We start from the raw sequence: 23,081 nt of genomic DNA on the forward strand, positions 1-23,081 counted from the left end.
GGGAGCCAGTAGTTTTTACTTTATCAATTCAGGGTAAGCACTTCGATGAAGGGTACTACAGCAGGAGGGTGGGACTCAAACCCCGGTTCTTTGAGAAAAAAGTGCCAACTAACTGCTACGCCACTTGCTGGCCACTCTGTTTTTCAGAGGTAGTTGGTTTTATGACTTGTCTCTAAAAGCATCTGCCAAATGCACGAATGACAAAAACTAGCATCCCCCTTATACTACGCAGCTGTTGATACAGTAAAAACAAAGTAAAAATTACCCAGCTGTGTCAATGGGTAAATAATTGCAAGTAGCTTAAAATTGTACGTCACACTGCGGAAAAGTGTCAACTAAATTTATATTTAAATGCGCAACAGGGCTCCACAGTTCCAGTGCTGCAATTTTATTGGCACATGTTGTACGTAGTGTCTGATACGCTGTATACTCCAAAGTTACCTACTGCTCCTTTCAATTGTATTCTGCTCTGGATGTCATATCCAGAACATCATAGGGTCATATCCAGGCTGCCTTCAGTTTGATGACAGATTCCAGAGATTTTTCCAGGGGTTCAGCGGGAAGTTCTCTCCTCTTACCCCCGCACCATTTAAGATAATCCACAACTCTGCCAGGCCGGATGGGTAGCTGAGGGCCCGTAAACACAGCTGGGCTTCCATAAGAAGCTTTTCACCGTATAGAATGATTTTTAATGCATGTGATTTTGATATTCCACACACATCGGAGAAAAAAAAAACCCATCACGCTCTGGCTTCTGGGTTTAAATCCCATGTAAAGATTTTCCGTATGGACGAGAGGGATTACCGTGTCTGGCTCGCATCGCTTTTGTTGTGTTGAACACAACAAAAATCACCGCTACGTCAGGGGAGGGATGGAGTTCAGAGCCAGTTGTGTGGCATCAACATACAAGTACACCCACAGGGCAGGATACCGCTTCTTACATTTGTTTCCTTTCTACATCCTTTTAACTGTTCCTCTGTGGAATATATTTCCTGCCAAAGAATATTGCAAGCCTTGCTCTCAGCGCTGTGTGTTGTAGTTATACCTTCAAACTGTCTCTTTTATTTTTATTTATAATCCATTTATGCCATAAAATTGTCAGGACAAATTAGAAATCAAGAACAGTCCTGACAAAAAGCTATGCAGAAGTGAATATTAAGATACGTGACGAGTTTTCTTGCCTGTCACGCACCAATTAAAAGTAATCCCAGTGTTTTTTTTTTATACCTGTCCAAGTCCTTTTAAGGGCAAGTCGTGGCTGGAAGTCTGACTGAACTGGGTGTTTCCGATCAGTCCCAGGAAGCATTGGTTTGAAACCAAATAAACATTTCTGATGCATGCATGTATAAATGAGGAAAAATAAAAATTCAAATAAAAATTAAAAATGCATACAATATTTTTTAAATTGCATGTAGTGTATTTACGTTGCGGGGGCGCGGTGGTGCAACGGGTTTGGGCCGGTCCTGTTCTCTGGAGGGTCTGGGGTTCAACTCCTGCTTGGAGGTGCCTTGTGATGGACTGGCACCCATCCCGGGTGTGTCCCCTCCCCCCAAGCCTTGCGCCCTGTGTTGCCGGGTTAGGCTCCGGTTCGCCGCGACCCTCCTCGGGATAAGTGGCTTCGGCCAGTGTGTGTGTGTTTTACCTTGCGGTAGTGTGTTACCTTGGGCGTGAACTCAACTGAAGTGAACTGATGCACTGGAACTGCACCACTAGGGGGCGACGAAGACCAGCTTTAAGGGCTCCGCCGTGAATCGCAGCGCCGCTTGTCTCCTGCTCGAGTGATTATGTAATGACTGTAGACCTGCAGGCATCAGTATTGAAAGGCACTGATACTCCTTTGGCATGGACCCCTCACACTGGCATTTTGGGCACGTTTTTAGGGATGGGGGGCATCTGCAGCAGCAGGTGAAAACACGCACAACATGAAGGTCACTGGTCTAATCCTCACGCTCAATAAAACCCCTCTCTGTAGGAATGGGCACAATAGAAGATTCCAGAATTAAATGGGTGGAAAACATTCTGGATGGTTCTTTGGTAAGAGTTGCCCTAAAGTGGAGGAATACAGAGTGTGTGAGTGTGTACTGCTGTTTTATTAGTGTCTCTTCGAGGCTGAAGTTTCGATCCTAAACATTTTCGCTGGTCTCCGGGGTCAGCGTGGGATACGTAACGCCGAAAAGCACACCCACAAAGCCGTGGCATCCTGACGCTGCCATCGAGCGATGCTGTGTGTAAACAAAGATTACACCTCAGAGCCGAGCAGCATGTCGACATCCTGTCTGGATTGTGAACGTGGTGCACAGGACAATGTTCAGCGCCTTACCCCTGCCCCTCAGCCCATCACCCCTGTTCTCTGGTTCAGGACCCGATGTCAGCAACACGTGTTCAACACGATACCCCTAGAATGCCGCTCTCAGCGCACCGCCGTACTCCCGTGTGCGTCCCATTTGCAGCGGCCAATCAGAGCAGGTTCGCTTCGGCTGCTTACATAGGACGTGCCGAAACATCGGGGAACTACTGCGACGTGTGCTGGCCTGGCTTCACGCACACGACGCCACCCTAATTCACCGCTCTCAAGTTCCAGTTGAGCAGCTGGCCGAGCCGATAGGATTCTCGTGTTTCGAATGCCTCGGCGTAACCATGGCAACAAGCATGACATCATTCGTGTCTGGCGGGGGTTCGGCGTGGAAGTAATGAGTCAGGTGCAGCTGGGGTGGGTCGTTCCCAAGGACCGGTAGAGCTCTTGGGTCGTACTTTGAGAAGGCAACAAAACAAAGAACGCCCTCGGGTGTGTCCTACGTGTGTGTGTGTGTGTGTGTGTGTGTGTGTTGAGCCAGGGCAGGCGGTCATCTCTCCTGAGTAGAGTCCCTGTGCTTGGACCCAGTCGATCAACCCAGCAGTTATCGTCTTCATCCCGTTTCCTCCGGCAAGGCCGGGCGCAGTCGGACTCCACCCCAGACACACACACACAACACATTTAAATGGCAGGAAAGCTGTATACACACACACTCACCGAAGTCATCGCTCTCTGTTTAGGGTCTCACAGCAACAGGTGCCGTATGCAAAATCAGGCAAATTATCCCGGCAAACGTATTTCATAATTAGGCACACATACACGTGTGTGTGTGTGTGTGTGTGTCTGTTGAAACCACTTCCATTTTCTATATTTCTGTCTGGCGCAATGAAAATTGTTTTCGGAGTTTTTAAGCAAGGACTTTTCTTAATTTACTTTATGCGGATGCACAAAATTTTCTTTTGGACCCTGCTGCTCCTGCAGACCCACGCTATGCATTCTGGGAAAGTGTCCTGGGGAGCCCTCCTCTCAATCCCTGCATCTGATTCTGTTCCGGTGTCCGCCCTTGCCTGCACTGTCACCTCACGGCATGCTGGGTACAGCTCCCACTTCCCGTAAGCCCCTCCCCCTTCTTTATGTTTTCCAGCCAGCCAATCAGGGAGCCCTGGTCCATTCATGCCTTATATGGTCACTCTGCGGTATGTGGAAGGGTAATTTCGGGGCACGATGTGCTAAAGGCTGCCGTGTGTCCCTCCATCCCACACTGGGGACATGGTCTCACACACACACACACACACACACACACACACTCTGAGGACCACAGCAGCTGAACCACAGGGCTTCCCCCATGTGACGTCCAGGCCACACACTCAAGAGAACTAAGGAGTGATCTCATGGGGTGTGTGTGTGGTCCATGTCTGCTTGTGGCGATGTGTCCCGTCTGCAGAGGTTCACTTGGGTCGCTTCACTCAGGGCAAATGAGCCCTTCTCCAGCGTGGATGTAGGGACCTGGTCACGGTTCCCTGGTGTCGGTTGAGCGAAGAGACACTCAGGATGAATGACAGGAAAAACGGTCCCATTTTTACAGCACATTTATTCACATTAAACCCCGGATCACCAGGGTCCGAACAACAGAAGCGTTTCCTTGAGAGGCCGTGTTCCATCCACAGTCGCCTTCCACAATCTTCGTGTCGAACATCTTTACGACGGCTTGTACCATGTGGGAGAAGCAGCAGAAGATCTCTGCAGCTCTTTCTACACTTTAGGAGCCCTTTCCGAAGCCAAAACTGCATCTTAAAGCTTTCGTGGAGAAACTCCGACTTGTGTCGGTTTGGGAGTCGAGGCCACAAAACTGAAGACGCGTGACGTATCAAAGGAAGACGTCTTACATGAAACGAACACCACCGAAGGAGCTCCCTCATCAAAGAGCTGCGACAAAGGACCACAAACCTGTTCTGAAATTGGACAAATAATTATTTAACAGGAGCTAATAGAGCTTACTGAAACACAGATGACCCCTCGAGTCAGCGTAGTAACTTTTGTCAAGTCATTTAAAGTTTGATCTCGTTTTTGCCATGAATGTGCCAGGTAAGAGCCAGTGTGGTGATGCTGAGTGAAAGTATGATCGCCGAGCTCATTGTTGTTTAACTGGCGCCACGGGGTCCACTCTGCCTTTGCCAACTACAGTGTCTGTTGCAGAAGGCAAAAGACTCTATGGAGGACTTCCTGAAGTTGACATCGCCATGACTGTTACTCTCACCTGCCCCCCCATCAAAATTAGCTGGATGGTGCCCGTCCAACATGATGCCACGGCCATCACCTTTGGTCTTGCTGGATTCTGAAGCGGCCACTGGAGGACACCTTCAATCTACACACCATCCACACCATCCAAAGTCATTTTAACCAAAAGTTTTCAATCATGGCCTGCTGTGTGGTGGGTCTGGGGTTCGAGTCTTGCTTGGGGCGCCTTGCAGCAGACTGGCATCCCGTCCTGGGTGTGTCCCCTCCCCCTGCAGCCTTGCGCCCTGTGTTGCCGGGTTAGGCTCCGGTTCGTCGCGACCCCGCTCAGGACATGTGGTTGTTGAAATTGTGTGTGTGTGTGTGTGTGTGAGTGTTGTCAATGATTCACACAAGCAAAGAACAGTTCAAGAAGAAATGGCTGCAGCTAAACTCTGGTTCAAATGTGGCGTGTGTGGTTCTCTCGTTTGAGGTGCCATATTAATGAAAATAAGTGAAATATAGGTGCAGAGTTGAATGAGGGCTGGACTGTGAGCCCAACTGTCTCGAGTTGGTCCCTGGTTGCCCCTCAGGGTGTGGTCCTTCCTTGCCTTCACAAGAACTTCTTCAAAGTCGGGTCCACCCTTCCCTTCCCTTGCAGCCCTAATCAATACCAGTCAATACCAAGTGGTGTTCAGATGGATCTGGGCTCGTGTACGAAATCTCGCCTCCCCGATTTCCCGACCGTCCTCGGAAATCTTGGGATTAAACACGACATCGGTAGTGCGCCGTGATCCCCGGCTCAGCGACACTAAGCCGACGGCCAAAAATAACATCCAGGAGACTCCGAGTCACATGGTGAGGAGTTGTGTTGGCGCCGAGCACCATGGGAAACAAAAAGGGACCAGCGAGGCAACGAGCAACATCAGACAAGTCCGAGCTCTTTAAAAGTAACCTTAGTTCCGATGGTTGACGCGTCAAGTAAGAGGTAAGAGTGCAGTGGGGACCAGAGCGGTTAAATAGCTACATACTGTATCTGAGCACAAAACTGCTGGTTAAAAAGCCCAAAGAGCTCCTCCTGTTGTACCTTGGAGAAAGATCCTCAGCCTAAATTCGAAATATATTATTGAAAAAATAAAGTAATACAACTATGTCAATACATTAATATAAGTAATATTTATAAAACAATCATTTTAGCTGATGAATGTGTCGCACCTCAGAGAAAGATCCTCAACCTAAATTCTAATTCGAAATATATTATTCATAAAATAAAAGAAGATTTATAAATATGTTAATATGTTAAAAGAAGTAATACTGATAAATCTTTGTATGAATGACCCAAATTTGGACCCTTGGTAAGACAGCCTGTTTTTTGCTGGAATGATCTAATGGATCTCAGCCGCTGGAACGTGGTGAAAATCCCTCATGTTGTGGGAAACAATGTTGGGTAAGAAGCCGTTACTCAGAACTCGCCGGAACGAGCAGAGCTGAGAGGAGCTGCCCCCTCTAGTGAATTTGCTTCCGTGGCGGTTCAGATCGAATCCCTTTTGTTCAGGTTCTTGCCGTTCGAACTCGTGTTAGTCCGAGACACGGGTTCGAGGCCTCTTGGCTCTCGCGCCATGCTCGCCGTCACACCCGCGCACGGCTCCGGTCAAGTTTCGGCCTCCGACCTGAGGTGTGAACTGCCACCGCGGACACTTCCTGGCAGCGTCTCCAGCACCGCACTAAGGAACCAGACCCCGTGGGTCAGAGATCGGTTCTGCTGGTACACTGGCTCCTTGTGTTGCGAATAATAATAATAAAATTAGTATGATTTTATAAATTTCTATATTGAATTGGATTTTATTGCCTAATTTATCTTGTCAAATTTCTCCTCTAGTGGAGGAGCAACTGCAGCCTTTGTTCACCTGCCGAGCAAACAAGTGTCGGTAAAGAGCTCCTAAACCGAGCACGGATGTGGAACCGCCTTGATTCAACTCTTCTCCAGTGTTTACAGCTCACGTCCGATGTCTGTGAAACTCGTTGGTCGATAGCAAGATGAGGAACACCGCGCGTGTTTTTTGCACGAATCCGTCAACATGCAGCACCGACCAGGAGTTAGCGGAGACAACCTGTTTGTGTTTTCAGTCATTTTAAATCAATTTCCAGTTCAACGCAGCTCAAAGTTAATAAGGGTTAAAAAGTCAATGTGTTTTTTTATTTATTACAGCTATGCACAAGGTTTTACAGAACAGATCCTGTAAAGAAACGGAGGGACGTCTGTATTATTGAGCGTTTACTGATTGTAACTCACTCGTAAAAGTGACTTTGGAGTTCCAAACAAAATGCGATACGAAGACCGGTGTGTGTTCACAAGTCGAGGAGGCAATGCAGTCGTCAGAATGTTTTTTTAACACTCCTAATGGAGAAAATGCCTCCGAAAAAGACAAAACCGTGTTTCGTACCGTGTTGGTAAGGCGGACCAGTGACTGAGAGCCCTGCGCAGTGCAAACAAAGGAAAAACACAGGACTGCGGAGGAAGGCGGAGGCGTTATGGCAAGGCACCGCACATTCAGACCCGCTTTGCTGGTGTGCACCACTGCCGTCCCCTGGGACAATTACCCACCATGCAGCAGGGCATTCAATGAGCTCGAGTCCCTGTGTGGACTTTGTGACCAATGGGGTCCACAGCGAAACGCGGCAAAGAGCCACTGCTGTTGGTCACTCTTGCAAATGTGCTCTGATGTACATGACTCTTGTTACCGTGTTTTGGTGTGGCTGCTCTTTGCGTGTCTGGCCCATCGGAGGTTAAAGATGTTGTCTCTTCATGATGAGAAGGCTGTGAATTCCTTCTAAAAGTACAGTGCCCATCGGCCGGAATCTGCAACCCTCAAACCCCCTTTGCTGTCCAGTTTTATTTTTATTTAATTTAATTTCCTCAATTACACTCCAGTTGGACATCGAGATGGCGGACCAAGTGGCATCGCTGCCTTCGTTTTCTCCACATTCAAATTGCCAAGCATAATAAGGGGCTTAGCGTGGACTTTCCGGCTTTGCTTTCCCGCTGCAGCCGAAGCACCACGGTAATGAGCACGGAAACGGCACATCGCCGAGCCCACGTCCACTCGGCTGAGAAACCGAACAGGAAAATGTCAACACAAATCAAAGCCCCTTTCCGTTCGCGCATCTCGTCACGACAGCCGCCCGCGTGCAAGTCATTAGCGTTTCCACGGCCGAACCCAGGACTGTCGGACCGGCGTCCGAGCAAGAGGCGGCAGATGTTGCGCGTTTAATGAGCGGGAAAAAAGAGCATCTCAGCTTTGGCCCCAGTCCAGTCGAGACTCACATTCCTGCAGATGTGGAAGAGGACAGCCGCGGAGTGGACGACGCCCGTTATGAAACATGAAAGGAAAACATTCACGTTCCAGCGAGCAGCCGAGCAGAGACCCGTCGCCTTGGCAACACCAGCGGTCGACCCACTCTGCTCATCCGCCTACCCGCGCGCCGGGACGGAAACCGGGGTCCGCTCAGCCTCCGTCCTGCGTGTAGAGGGGGATGGGGTGGGGACGGGGGGTAGGGACGGCCCCGGTGGAATTCAACAGAACGAGGTGTACAGATGACCCTCCGCAGGGCTGTCGGATCCTGACAAACACTCACTCACACACACGCACACAGCTGCACGTCACCAGCAGCGGCAGGGGGTTGAGGCCAGAATGGCTTGGCGGTCCGTTTTCGGAGCCCTCCTCACGTTCCTCTTCCTCCTTTTCTCTCTCTCCCTTTACATGGTCCTCCTGCGGGGCGTCACCCTTTTTGTGTCCGGTTCGATCCCGCCCCCAGCGTCACATCATACCGTTGCGGTTCTCGGCTGACTGCGAGGGCGATGGTGGCGCGGCGAGGCTGCGGTCCAGCTGCCGATATAGCTCCTGGAGCCCCTTCACTTCCTCCAGCACCTGGCGGGCCTGACCCCAGGCGGAGGCCGCCTCCTGCAGCAGCCGCTCCGCCTCGCCGCGGCCGCCCCCGGAATCCGAGTCCGAGTCGCCGCCCGGGGGCCCCGTCACCTGGGCCTCGGCGAGCAGCTCACGAGTCCGCTCCAACTTCTCGGAGATGAGCTCCTGCAGTCGGGACGTGGTGGCCGCCTGGGAAAGGATCTCATCCATGGAGGCGCAGCGGCTCTTCTCGGGGGTTCGAGCACGCCCCTCCCAGGGTGCCGTGCTCCCACGAGGCAGGCTCTCCGACTTGCCCGTTGCCTCCGAAGGCAACAGTGCTTGCGGGGGGCCGGCGCCATCGCCCTCGGAGCGCCGGCGGCCCGACGTCAGCAGCCCCACGGACTTGTCAAGGTCAACCCGGAAGCTACTCTCGCAGCTGTCCTCCTCCTGGATGAGGTCCAGAGTCAGCATACCGTCCGACGTGGAGGTGGACGCCTGCAGGGAGAAAGAGGCGAGTCAGCACAGTCGGGGGACGGCGCCGCATCACCCGGCAGGTGGGGCAACACTCACCACAGCCATGAGATGTCCGCGGGTGGGCAGGCGTCGCGTGCGCGGGATCCTGGCGCGGTCACGGGTCAGGTGGGCCAGGAGGCTGTCCTCCTCCACGGTGACCTGGGGCGGGACATGAGGGGGCTGTGAGACGGACGGTTCGGCAAACCCGCTGACCTCGGCATCCATCCTCTGCAGTGTGATTTGACCGTGACACGAGGGACCGGCCGTGTCCGAATGCCGCCGACACTCCTAATTCCATGTCCCCTTAAATTAAATTGTGGCAATCAATGTAAATCCCATGTAAGTTACCCCAAGAAGCAAGGAGAAGCTGCAGTGGCTCAGTTTCCACTTGCTTATTGTTATTCTTTTCCTTTATATCACAATGAACCCCATTTGTCCCTTAGTTTTACCATGAAAAGATTATTGAATGAGAATCAGTGTTTCCAATGTGACATAATATGTGTATAATGACCAATTCCATATGTTGCTTTAGAGGAAATCGTGTGTGTAGCAGAAACACACAAGTAGTGCAGGTGCAAAAATAAGTGAAGCCCAAGTTGTATTCATTAAACCAAGTAGGTAAGTAGAATCAAGGATGTAAATCATAGTCATTTATTCATTTTATACATTTAAGATTTAACAGTTAAATTAAATTTTTTCAGCAAGAAGAGCGACCATCCCTACTGGGTTCACATACTTTCAAGCAGCACTTGTGTGTTCAGTACGGTCACTTCATGTTCTTTCTGTTTCCCACTATTAAATAGCAGAAACGTCCTTATTTAGCGTGAGCGACTTCCTCCCATTTTAACATCTGTGAGAGAAACTGGATCCATCCACAGGTATCTGTCATTTCCTCCTGCAAGCCGAAGACGCACCATATGGCGGTCCAGCACTGCCAGCCTCATTCACAGGAATACAATATTGCTTCTACTAATAGTAGATGAGGTTTGATGTGACTTCCAGTCATCGTGACGACTTCCCGTCTGTGTAAAGGGAGGCCCGCCCCCAGCCAAAGGGCAGCATGGGAATGCGGAGCAGCCAGGAGAGATCTGTGTGAGTCATCCCTTTCAATCAAACTGCGAGCCTCGGGCGCTCATATCGCTGCAGAGAAATGAGACGTCATATTTATTTCCGTCCACCGACGTACACGCCTGTTGATCTTCAAGGCACGGAGTGGGAGACTGAGTCACTGCTGCTGACTTCATTAAGGAAACAGGTGAATTCGGCGGCAGAATGTGACCGAGGGTCCGGTCTCCGAAAAACCCATTGGTCATCAAGGGCACGCTGCAGCCCACCGGCTGACCCCCGTTACAGTTGTGTTGAAAAGTGCTATCGGACAAATGAAGGGAAGGGGTGTGAGGGGTCGCGGGGGCTGTCCGTCGTCTTCCTGAAACCGAGATCCGGAATGGGGGAGGGGGGAGGAGTACCTCGTCCAGGATGCGGTTCTTGGCTCTGGTGATGGCGCCATTCAAAGCGTTGATCCAGGACTCCTTCTCCTCGGGGCTGACGGCCAGGAACACCAGATTGGGCACCTGGGAGAGAGAAGAGAGGCGGGAGCTCAGGATCCGCACTTCCACCCAAATCTGGAAGCGACACCAGCGGATCTCCTCTCCTCCGTCAGCTTACGACCCGGGAGCGGCACGATCGCGCCCATCGTGCTCTTGTAGGACGGCTCTATGAGCGGTTTCCGGCTCCACCTGCACACTGGAGCACTGAAATGACCCAATTACTCCACTAATTGAGCTAATTTAGCTCCATTTGAACTAATGTAACCAATTTAAAAGCGATTTAGCGGCAATTTCCTGCTAGGTGCTTAAAGAGGGCTGGAAAAGTTGTGCACAGAAGTCACGGGAAACAGCAGCAGACCCTAGGTGGTTCATAGGCGTTCGTAGGTGGCACGGTTGCAGGGAGTGCCATGTCGTAAGGTGCTGCGTCGTGTTTCTAACGCTGTCGGTCAGCCTGGACAAAGGTGTCAGCTAAACACGAAATAATCAGAGTCGTCGCTTTGGAGAAAAGTGCGTTGTGTCCTGAATCCGACCTCAATGGGATTCCGCTTCACGGACAGCCGGCATCGCTTTAGGACTAACTGTCCATCTCCCCGTTGTCTCACGCAAACCCCTCACCAGTAAATCAAATGGTTTCAGTGGGTTCATGAGTGTCCATCTTACCATGGTAATTACTTCCTCGCTTCATTTTGCTTCGTCATGCCAACACAAGGGAGCGTCTATGGGTTTAAGTTCTACTCAAAGCAGCAACAAAACCACGGCATCTGCATAATGTACTAGAGACGATAATAAGCAAATATACTCAAATCATTTAGCCAGACAGATGGCAGGGGGAGTGATTGCGTTTCTCCGATTTTGCATGGCGATTTTTGCAAGTAACTCAAACCTAAAGCAAAACTAACCTGGCAGTGAGAGAAGATGCCGATATTTTACAGGAATTAGATGGGATTTGCTCTACGCCTGTTGTGTTAAACGTGTTTGTCATCTCACCCTTTGTGAGCCCGTGGAGCCCAGTGACAGATTCATATCCAGAATCCGGAACCTCGAGTACAATATTTTTTTTCACAAATTTTTGCAACGTCTCAGAAATGCCGCAATATCACAAGGAGAGAGCATCGGCTAATTTTTGACCAGATAATCCAAAATGACTTAGAGTTGATTGATGTTTATCACAATTCTATGTCTACAGATATATTATTGAAGCGCTGTGCATTTCGTACATGCGCTTAAGACTATTACAGCAGTTTTCTCTGCCCCCTCCCAACCACCCCCCACCACTGCTACTCCGCTGATTTGTTAATTGTCACGGTGCTACAAGCAATTTGTTTTTCATTAAAATCGCTGCCGTCAGTTTGCATGAGACCCCGGTAGGAGTTTCCACTGACGGCAGTGACTCAGAGACCGGCGGCGGCTGTTCGCGGGACGAACCCCACATTCCAGATTTTCTCTTCGGTGGCGGCAGAGTTCTCCTCGCACGCTTCAAAAATTAGTTTACGAAAAAGATTACGGTTGATTTCAGGGCCGCATTATCGGCAGAAAAACATGAAAAACCTGCTGCAACTGTAAGCAAAGGGCCCAAGTTCGATCCCACCTCCTGCTGCCGGAGGCTTGAGCAAGGCACCGATTCCACACTGCTCCCGTAAAAACTACCCAGCTGTGTAAATCGGTAATAACTGTAAGCGTGTCAACACTGGAAACGGCTTCGACGAAAAGTATCAGCGAAATGGACGATTAACTAAAATACTTGACCCGAGTTGCTCCTGCAAAAATTATTCACCGGAATAAATTTAACAGTGTAAGCTGCTGTGGAGAACAATGCTAGCTAAATAATTGAATTTAAAGAAATTAATTATAAGGTCCATTCCTCTATATCTACATTTATCTTTTCTCCAAACTACTCTACAGTGTACAGCTAAATACAGCGATTTACCCATTTATACAGCTGGGTAATTTTTACTGTACCAACTCAGGGTAAGTACCTTGATCAAGGGTACAACAGCAGAAGGTGGGATCTAACCACTACGCCACATGCTGCCCTCTTATTCTCTTATCCTACGAGATTATGGAGGAGGAAGTGTGTGTGTGTGAGTACTACTGCTAGGCTCAGCATCACACACCTGTCAATGTTGACCTCTACACGTGTGAAACCGTGTTCAGGCCACGTGGCCCACGAGATGTCTCTTTCTGGCTGGCAATCTGCTGTTTGGGGGCGCCTCAAACTCTATTTCTGTGAATGGCCCCTGATGTGCCCGGTCTGGGTCGGGCGAAGGAGATTACGTGAATTAGATTTAATTAACCAAGACAGGAAGCCGGCTGAGCTGGGCGGGAGCGGTGTACCTAGCGCTAAGCTGTCCCCGACTCCTGTGGAAAGTTAATAACTGCTAGGCCTGGCCGCCCCCCACCTCCCAAGGCTCTTAATATTCAGTCACTCATCCCCCGATTGCCCAAACCCTGGCAGAGCTCCAGAGAAAAAATGGCAAACCTATGAGAGTCATCATAAGCAAGGCCACCTCAAGGCCTCCACCATGCCCGGGCGTTTCCCAGCATCCCGCCTGCCGGGAGGTGGCCGTCTGCTGGGTGTGGCGCTCACCGTGTTCCCAGGCTGTCGCGAGCGCAGCAGGGTAAACTTGCTGTGGTTCTTCTTGCTGCGGCTCTTGGACTTACGCAGCTCCTCCGACCGCTCGTAGTCGGTCAGATCGACCACCTCCGGAATTTTCTTCTCATCCTTCACCTGAAAACAGAAAAAACATAGTCAACAGAACTGGAAATCTAATTTAAACTGAGTCAGTGGTGTAAGTTTCTCTAGAATTATGATGTATAAGTCCAGTGTTCTAATTATTTTTGTATTGTTTTCAACATTGTTCACTGTAGCAGGAAGTGGTTCTTAGTCTTTGTATATATTGCAGCATCTTGCCAGATGAGTAACACAACTGCATTTTACACTGTTTGTCCCACTCATGTACTGTCTACCAACAGAAATTATGCTGGAGCAAAGTTAAACGCCACAGAAAATATATAGTTACGAAGGAGAAGAGCCATACAATGAACATTATACATTCAGTGATATTAATAGCTGTGAACAAGTTTACATTACATTTTACCAAATATTTTTAGTTTTATCAGTGTTTTCCAAGGTTCGCATATCCATTTTGGCACCAGTTCCATGAATCGGAAAAAGTGATGCTAGAGCCATCGCTAAGTATATTCTTTCATTCTGTGTAAAATTGTGCAGTTTGTTGCCGAATACTGAATTATACATTATTGCACAGGTACACTGCAGTTCAGGTTTCTTTTACACTGTTATCATTAGCGATAGTTATATTTGATACGCAGAAGAGGGGGCCGCTGCTTCCCCGCAAGTGTGAAGACTGTAGAAACACACAGGCAAACAATGCTTTCTAAGACCTTAATATATGACCCTAAGAGCAACAGGACACCTTTCTTTCAGTCATGCTGTGTTTATTTTCATAAAACTCCACGCAGGCATTCTCCATCTAACTCCACAAGTCCTCCTAATGAAAGCAGGAGAACCTGCAGCGCATGGCAATTCCTTGGGGAAATACAGCATTTTCAATTCGCATCTTCGTGGGCATCACTCCCACACAACCACCCATCCACCTGTCTCCATGTGGGTGCAAAGCCTCAGTATCCTGGAAACACATGGCCCACCTCGTGCAGATCCTGGCAGTAAGAGCGGCACTCCTCCAGGAGAGTTAATGGGATCCTATACTTTTACTCTGCCCAACAGTTGGCTCTCGCAACCCAAAACCCCCACAGCGACTCCATCAGCTTCTCCCATCTCATGCTGACACTCCTAAGCATTGATAGCGATGTGCAAAATTATGATCATCATCATGAGTTGGAGAAGGACAGAGTGTTTGCTTTTCTATCTGTACTTTCTCTGTTTTCTCCGGGTAAAGGGTTTCCGCACAGATGGGCCGGATTCGTCCAGCTAAGCCTGAAGACGACAATCCCCAAGGTCCAAAGGACCTGAACTGCTTTTTGCCAGAGAGCTGAGTCTTGCCAGATGCCTCTGTCGAGTCTTTTAAGTCAGTTTTTCCACCTCCCGTGAAGGGGGTGTGTGTCCCGGGCCCCTCGGCTCCGACTCATGGGAGCGTGAGATTTGTAATGAACAAGTGCGAGTGACACCGTCTTGTCCAATTTGAGTGTGGTTCCCTGCGATCTGCCGTCTTGGTGAAGGTCTGCTGTTCTACAGAAGATGGGTAAAAGCATGTCGCTTTGTGTCTCCAAACCTGTAAGTCTCGTTTTTTTAGGATGTGTGAGATGCTAAGCTGCCATTCTCTTACAAGAGCCAAGTGGACATGGCTATTGCGTGGCTCAGTAGTCAAATACCGAATACACCTCTCTGCACTATTTTCTTCAGATCACACTTAAACACTGTTGACAGATGGGCCTTCAACTGCGTCTATTGAGACAGCGACCAGGAAGTGACACTATTTCTTACAAAGGCCAGCAGCTGCTTCTGAATTAGTGAAAGCCAAAGGTCACGCAGCCACATTTCCTAGGTCTGGAAACTGGGATGTTGGGGGTAATTCTTCTCTCCACTAGTCAAGTAGCAGAAACGTTGGCTAAACATCTAAACTTGTGCATCTCATCATTCAAAATCTGTGATGACTTGATGAATCAAAGAATTCATCGAAGAAAACGTTGATTCACATAACTTCATTTATGAACAAAATGGTTTATTCTGTACACTTTAAGAATACTGTCACGCGGAACACAGGGAGCCGGGACGGCTGAACCCAAGTGCAGCGTTGTTCGTCTGAAGTTGAGGGAAGAGGCAAGTTCTCAAAACCAGGGACAGGCGAAGGGTCGGTCGATCGGCGAACAGGACAGGAACGAGGATCCGTGGACGTGGTCGGAAAACGAAGCAAGGAGTCAAAAAACCAGAGATCATGAGCAGAGAATAGAATAAGTGTGTGTGCGAAGTAATGCGAGGAAGGGTGGTTGTCCCAAACGAGATTCCGCAACGGTACGGGAGCTGAAGAGGGTCTTTATAGGGTGAGCGATTACTCAGGAGCTAGTGCGGAGTCAGGTGTTGTCGCTTGTGTTGTGGGCGTGGACGTGACAAATACACTGTGTAGACTGATGTTTTGATTAATAGAAAATGTTACCTACAAAGTTGCACCATGTCAAAGAGATGGGGCACCGAAGCCTTATATGATGTTCGAACAACATATAAGGCTGAAGATCAGAATTTTCAAATAAAATTGTTTCTTCACTGTTGAGCAAACTGATTTATTTTTCCAAGATTACGAGTTATTTGTATATTTCAGTTGCAACATTTGATGAACCCATTTTTCAGCGACCCTAGGGTCGTTTCATTACAAAAGCGTCTCCGATCCCAACGCAGACCGTGCGGATGGAGTGCGACACCAGCCTGGGACGGCTGCCAAGCCAAGTAGAGTGTGCGTCAACACCGCATCCTCCCCGTGTTCCGCTCTCCCTCCAGCGACTCGACTTTCCTTTATTTCGGGATCTGGCCGCCTCCGGAGTAACGGCAATGTAAGACAGCTGTGAATCGAGAAGATAAAGAAAGACCTTGGGGCCGAGCGGGGGCCTGCGTGGAGATCTCCGCTCACAGCCGCGTCTACAGCTCGGTCAGCGGGCAGCGGTAGCCCTGTAATCACGCGGCAGCGAGCTGTTCTTTTTATATGCCAATGCTAAACTTGGAGGAGTGCGACCCGCTGTGTGTTGTGTTCACGGGAGGAAATGTCATCCGTTTCAGGCTGTGTGGCTGCTGAGGAATCGCTCGACTTAACCCCTCAGGCAGCGTTTCTCCAAGCGAGTGTCACGCGGCTTCTTTCGCAAGCCTCCTGCCCCCACCGCGCGTGGAAACGTCGGATTTACCGCATACGGCTGCTGCGTAATGTCCGACCGCTGGTCACGTGGTCATACGGCAGCAGGTGGCATGTTGATAGGAGTCATTGCCTTGAGAGCGATGGGCCCTGAACGCCACCTCCTGCTGTAGAACCTTTGTACAACATACTTACCCTGAACTGGTACAGCAAAATTACCCTATTTAGATGACATTTGTCATTTACATTGACATTTGTCACCTACAGTGTTAAACTGCTTACACTGATTTACCCATTAATAGAGCAGGGTAATTTTTACTGCACCTTATCAGGGTAGGCACCTTGGTCAAGGATACTACAGAAGGAAGTGGGTTTGAATCTGAATTTGAGCTCTACGGACTATGCCACCTGCCGCCCCATTTTTACCTGAATAATGACAGGACATTATAGAGAAATGAGTAAATAACTATGGTAAACTCAGTTTGGACAAAAGCATCAGCTAAAGGAAAACTAAATAATAATAATAATAATAATCTGTTGATCATGTGATGATTCTCCTTTTTTCCCTGCCTACTTGAGAAGCCTCGAATTTTCTCTTCGTTCCTGACGTTGAACACTTCTTCAAGATGTGACCCCACCGTAGTACCTATGTAGGAATGGAACCCACAACCAACCGGTGTCCGCTTTGGAAAGGCTGCTGTTCTACGTGGTGGGTCATGCGGTGAGGAAGTCACCGGGGAGCTACCCCTATCATGAGGTCGCCCTCTGGTTAACCGCAAAGTGCTGGAGGACGAGGGGAACACACGACAACGTTGCGCCACATGAAAAATTCAGAAGCGGGAGCAGGATCAGTATGGCGGGGGAAGGGAAATGACCACATCTGCACCCCCCCCAGCGGAAGGAAGGGTTCAAACGCATGGCTCCCCGTGTGTTACCTTTGTGTGGCGTGCGTTTCCGACAGCCGACCCGTGAGCGGGGAGATAGCGGGGCCCTGACGTGCGCTGCGTGACATCATCACAGCAAAAAATAGCACTTAATCCAACGGTGCTCCCCCCCCTCCTCCATCCCACGCCCCCCCCAAGGCTGAATGGAACTTGGTTGCTGAGATCGTCGCTTTGGCACCAACGCTTCCTCTCCGAAGAATAACACTGAATTCCATGGTTCGGAGCGTTAGCCACGCACGCAGGACCACAGAGCCTTGTGGGAGTGTAAATCCTTTGTTTGCGCTGCACAGGCTGTCGCTGCTCACAGCTTCCACACTGAGTAATAATTTGAAAGTGAAACAGAAAATTACAGATAGAGCCCCAGAACTGAGGGGACGGTCACACGGGGCTGCGCTTTTATTGCCGGTTTCTGCCTTTCGTTCCTGTACGAAAGAAGCTTGACGGATCTGCCTTGCTGCGGTCACCTCTGCATGGTCCACGTGTTCCTACGGTCATTCCGCTATGGTCACCTCTGTATGGTCCCCCTGTTCCGATGGTCACCTCTACGGTCACCACTGTAGGGTTTCCCAGCAGCTGCTGTTGTTAATTTGCTCCAAGTCTCCACTTTATCAAGTTTGGGACCCATTTTAACCGTAGCAGATGGACACTCAGAGGAGCTCCCTGGGGTTGTTCCCCGTGGACCGCCCAGGGTCCCGGTTCATTACCCTTCGCGGGGACATCGCACCCGTCTCCGCAATGAGTCCAATCTGGCGACGCATTTAAAGGTGTGTGCGATGTGCGGTCACACGGGAGAGCCGGGCTGTGCTGGAGCACCGCAACGCAGGACACAGGAGGAGGGGGACGCTTCCCTGTAACCGTAGACCGGCCGGAGATTCTCAAACCCTCCGCACGTGGGCGGGACCACAAGAGCCCAGGCATTCCCGGAAACAGCAAACACAGACGACTATAAAGGGTTTCGCACAAACTTCAGATATGACCGCATCACATTTGGTTCCCTCCTGCTGGTCTTCATTACCTCAACGGTCACTTGATCACACTGTGAGCGGGGGTGGAGGGGCTGGTGTTGGGAGTAGGGGGGGGCGCTCCTTCTCACTCCACTAAAGCCTATAATGACACCACCCCCAGTGCATTTTCCTGACCCCACCAGGGAGGGCCAAGCGAGGGCAGTTTCAGGCCCTATGTGGTCCTGCCTGCGTGAGGAAGACTGAAGCGAGGGAAGCGAAAGGGTTCGAGCGCTATAACCGCGGTGTGTTCTGGCCCCAGCGTTCGACGTGTGATGTTGTGGAGGAGTGTGTGGGGGTGGTCAGAGCAGCACCAGGAGCCATTGAGACTTTGCCTCTTGTTTGTTAGAGCGAGTGCAGCACAAACTGGTGCCGAATGAAACGTTCAAGCAGATTTTACAACGTTGTTACACGTGGATCATGGCAGCAGGGCCTGGACCGTGTTAAACTGAACAGGTTACCGTAGTAAAAGTGGGGATGGAGGAGGACAGAGCACTTCAATGAGGGGATGTCTACTGTTGGTCCCTGGCGGGGGGGGGTGCAGAATCCCCGCTGGTGCCAGGTGTCCCAATTGAGTGAGTTGCCACTGGGAGTTACCTGGTTTTACACTGGTCAGCAGGGGCAGAAACAGGGTGTGAGGCAGAAGGAGAAGAACGCAAAGGAAGCGGCTTGAGTTCACCGGGGGCCAACATGACATGATGGTTTCAGCCCCACCTCCCGCTTTCTTCACACAGATTTTACCACATTTACTCCATCACTTAATTTTACCATGTTTCCCTCCACGTGTCTCAGCTTACACCTTTCTACGCTGATTTACCTCAATAAACCCACATACCCACAGCGTAGCTCAGTTGTTATTTATTATTATCAATTCACATACCTGACAACTTTACTTACACTGATTTACCCATTTACACAGAAGGGTAATTTTTACTGGAGCAAATCAGGGTAAGTACCTTGCTTAGAGTACTCGAACAGGAACAGGTATTTGAGCGAACAACTTTTAGATCACAGGGTGATGGCTCTAACAACTACGCCCCCTGCTGGTGGTTCGCCCCTCTACACCTCAGTTTACCCCACTTAGCCTCGGGGGGCTGTACGAGGCTTTGCCGAAGGGCCTCTCCGCTCATACATGTCGTTACACACGTGACACACAACCACGAACGAACACACACACATAAAACAAGAGAAAATACCACCTTCACGTTTACCCCAGGTGATATCCTATTGTGCTGTGCTCTATTTTCAGACAAATACATGTAGCCACTAATGAATATTCAACAGATGTAAATTTCATTAACCAGGAAGTGCTCTAGCCGTCCAATCAGAATCGCTTTTGCAGTGCTGATTTTTAAACAGTGATGATTTATTTTAAAAAAACAGAAAACTGACAGTCAGATCTTTTACTTCTGTTTTCCGAGCTGGTGGAGAGCTCACAGAGATTTTCTTATAATTTTTAACATGCAAGTGAGCATTATTAACCCAGCAGGTGCCCGAAACTGAAGGCGACTGTGTGGGTTTCGGTTACCACGGCAGCAGGCACTTGGGTAAGTAGTCGCTGCGCCTGAGACCAAAACCAGAGACTTCGGCATGATGCCACAGGATGGGGAGCGACAGGACTTTCCAGCAAGCGCTGCTGCAGGGGTTGTTCCTGCCTCGATCCCAGCCCTCCAAGACCAACACCCGAGGGGGGTTCACACAGGCTGGTGTTGGGTCAGGGCTCACCCCTCGATACCTAACTTCTACCTACCTGGGTGGGCGATGGCAGATCACGGCTCACCCGACACAGCGTTGTGTTAATGCTCTCTTTCTGTCTCTCTCTTTCTCACACACACACAACCGCACACACCTTCAGTAAGGCTCAGTAGCGCCACCAGCAGTGCGTTCGAGGTTACCGCAAAAGACCACAACCAACCTCTCGTGCGGCACCTTCATCACGTGGGTGCTTTCTGGGCTCCGCGGGGGGATGGGGTGCACCTGAACCACTGCGTGAACGTGAAGCTCGTGGATCATCTCCTTGGGGACACCTCGGGATGCTGGCATGCAGTGGCTAACGTGAAAATACACTGAAGGATCGCGTTGCTCTCAGTGATATTTATTATTAAATCCATGATTTCTGTAGACCTACTACATGATCGTAGTGAAAATGTAGACTAGATACACACACACACAAACAAACATATACATGCATATATACATACGCACACCCATACATACATACGGACACACACACATATACACCTAGTCTTACAGATTTACAGCTTGATACACATGTAGATACATTGGATACTTTATTGATCCCATTGATCCCCGAGAAAACCGCACAATGCCAACGAAAATCCGACGAAGACACGGCACCTCATGGGTCCTGACGAAACCAACGTGCACGTCGAGGATGAGGCCAAACTGCTGACAGGTGAACGGTCCAAACGTATCACCTGGGAAAAGCCGCGCGTCCCGCCCGCGTCCACCTGAGTCACGAGGTGCCGCACAACATACCGTACGAGCGTCGCTCGGGGCGAACGCGTGACACACAAAACTGTTCTCCACACAACGCATGTTAACTCTACCTTTCGCAGTCATTACTCCATGTATCTGGATCGATCACTTCGTTTGGAATTTAAGGAAACAACATGAGGCTTCGGGGTTAGGACGGTTCCAGGTGCTAAAGTTCCAGTCCCAAACCCTTGGTTCCAAGCACTGGGTTCTAAAGCTCCGGTCCCAAAATCCCTGTTTCCGGACTCCGGGTCCGAAAACTCCGGGCCACAACCCCTGTTTTCAGACAGTGGGTCCTAAAACTCTAGCTGCAAACCCTTGGTCACAAACCAGTTGTGCAAACACCCCCAGTCCAAAAGGCCCAATGTCAACGTGCCGGTCCGGTCCGGAACCCCTGCTTGCAAACAATGCACAAAGAACAGTGTCCCTGTTCAGACTGAAAAAAGTGCTCCTGTCATCTCAACAATCACCCTGTAATGAAATCACTGGTCCTCCTCTCACTGATCCTTACCAGTCCATTTACTGTATGTGTGGTAAAACACGGGGTTAATCAGCAGACATGACTGCACGGGTAAAAACACATCAGTTCGGTATTTTCACAGACCAAAGCGGCGGCTTCCGATCAGCTCAATATTTTCTCAATATTTCTTTCACACACACACAGGGAGGGAAGACCCCTGGGTGCAACTCGATCACACTCACCTCCTTCTCCGAGATGAAGAGCTGGTCTCCCTTCAGCACCACGTAGCGGCTCTTCCAGATCTCCCTGAAGATGCCCTTCCCGCAGAATTTGCGGATCCAGCCCACTTTGTCCGGCGGCGCGGAGCCCTGGTTCGAGTCCTGCGGGCCCTGCGCGCGCACACGTCAGGGACGGGGGGGGGGGCAAAACGCGCAACTTAGTATCTATGTGGGGAGTGTTGTAACCAAACCAGGGGAGCCCTAAGTGCGCAAAATTCATGCACTTTAAGCGTGTCTTCTCTCTCTTTTTTTTTTTGCAAACTCCTCTCGTTTTAATCAATGGCCACATTGTTACGTCGCTCGCGCGCCCGCGCGCTATTCAATACTCCGTAAAGTTCCACCGTAATTCGCATCGCTCGTCTTTTCTTTATGTTCAGGGCGTGGCTAATAAGAGACTCGCGGCCGGGATTCCCTGAGCGCGAGCTCGCCCTCGAGAACGTGAACGTTTACGGTCGTGTTCGCGCGACCGTCACCGCCGCGTCGCCCCGCGATCGGAGCGTCTTTGTAAGAGTGTCGCGCGGAGCGGAACGTGCCTCGCGCACAGATGGCATGCGCTGCAGCCAGAAGGGGGGCTTTTTAACAACAGAGAGCGCGTGCGGAGCCACATGATGATGCTGTGCGCACCTCCGCGCGCGGGGAGAACAATGTGACAGATCGAAGGGGACAATGTGTCCCCACCGCAGCGCGGCGCCGACGGGAATCCGGGGCATCTCCACCTCGTTCGCACCCCGCAGAGCCCCCCCCCACACACACACACACACACACACACACACACCCCACTCCACTCCAGCCCCCCGGTGCAAAGAAACGCTTTGAAGGACCTCACCCGTTTGGCCGAATTGCTCTTCTTCATCGTGAGCGATCAGCGGCCGCGCGCGCGCGCTCCCCGCCCTGATGCCTTATTCCTTATTCCCTCCTTGTGCTCCAGATGGTGTCCTGAGCAGAATGAATTAGAGCTGCTTCACGAGCAGGGGGTGATCTGCGGAGCGGGCGTCATCCTTTATGCTGTTCCTGGCCGCTGCTGCCCTGCGTTCAACCTCCGTCTCTCTCTCTCCCTCTCTCTCTCTCTCTCGCTCTCTCTCTCGCGCGCGCGCTGGTATCCGGTTACACGGACGAGGCAGTGTGTCACAGACGCCTCCCGCGGACCCACGGAAAGGCGGGGTGGAGCTGGGGGGGGGGGCGGTATGGGGGCGGGAGCTGCGCAGGGGAACCTCAAGGCTCCGTCCGCGGACCCGTGCACATTTCCACCGCGATCGCAGCCATGGGGGGGGCGCGCGCGCCCGCGCACGTTGCCAGGACCCCGGGACACATCAGTGAAGGAGCGACACGGCTTCAGAAGTTTGGGGGAATGGGCCGTGCTGACGGTGAAGGAGTGGAAAAGACACAAGTCGTGTGTCAAAGTGTCACTGTAGCCCTTGGAGACACATTCCTGTTGCCCCCCCCCCCCCCCCACCAAGTCGGCCGCCCACTGTAGCTCTTTATTAATAAAGCAATTAAGAATCACAAATGAGCACTTTGCTGCGCTACACTTTTTGAAAGCTACTTAATTATAGAATAACCATATATCCGTAATTATCACAGATTGTACACTTTTTATGCTCTGAAATGATACTT

General features: G+C 50.5%; 1 protein-coding gene across 1 annotated transcript; it reads right to left on the bottom strand.

Annotated features, from left to right (window-relative positions):
- Positions 1-6,667: 6,667 nt before the first annotated feature.
- Positions 6,668-22,584, bottom strand: LOC108938865 (pleckstrin homology domain-containing family O member 1-like). Its single transcript, XM_029248526.1, has 6 exons — positions 22,294-22,584; positions 21,432-21,578; positions 13,060-13,200; positions 10,392-10,496; positions 8,983-9,084; positions 6,668-8,907 (listed from the first exon to the last, which is right to left on the bottom strand). Exons 1-6 carry the CDS (start codon positions 22,318-22,320, stop codon positions 8,326-8,328), a joined length of 1,104 nt encoding a protein of 367 aa, XP_029104359.1. The 5' UTR covers positions 22,321-22,584; the 3' UTR covers positions 6,668-8,325.
- Positions 22,585-23,081: the final 497 nt, after the last annotated feature.

Source organism: Scleropages formosus, chromosome 23 (genome assembly GCF_900964775.1).
Source record: "Scleropages formosus chromosome 23, fSclFor1.1, whole genome shotgun sequence".
In the NCBI taxonomy this organism is placed as follows: domain Eukaryota; kingdom Metazoa; phylum Chordata; class Actinopteri; order Osteoglossiformes; family Osteoglossidae; genus Scleropages; species Scleropages formosus.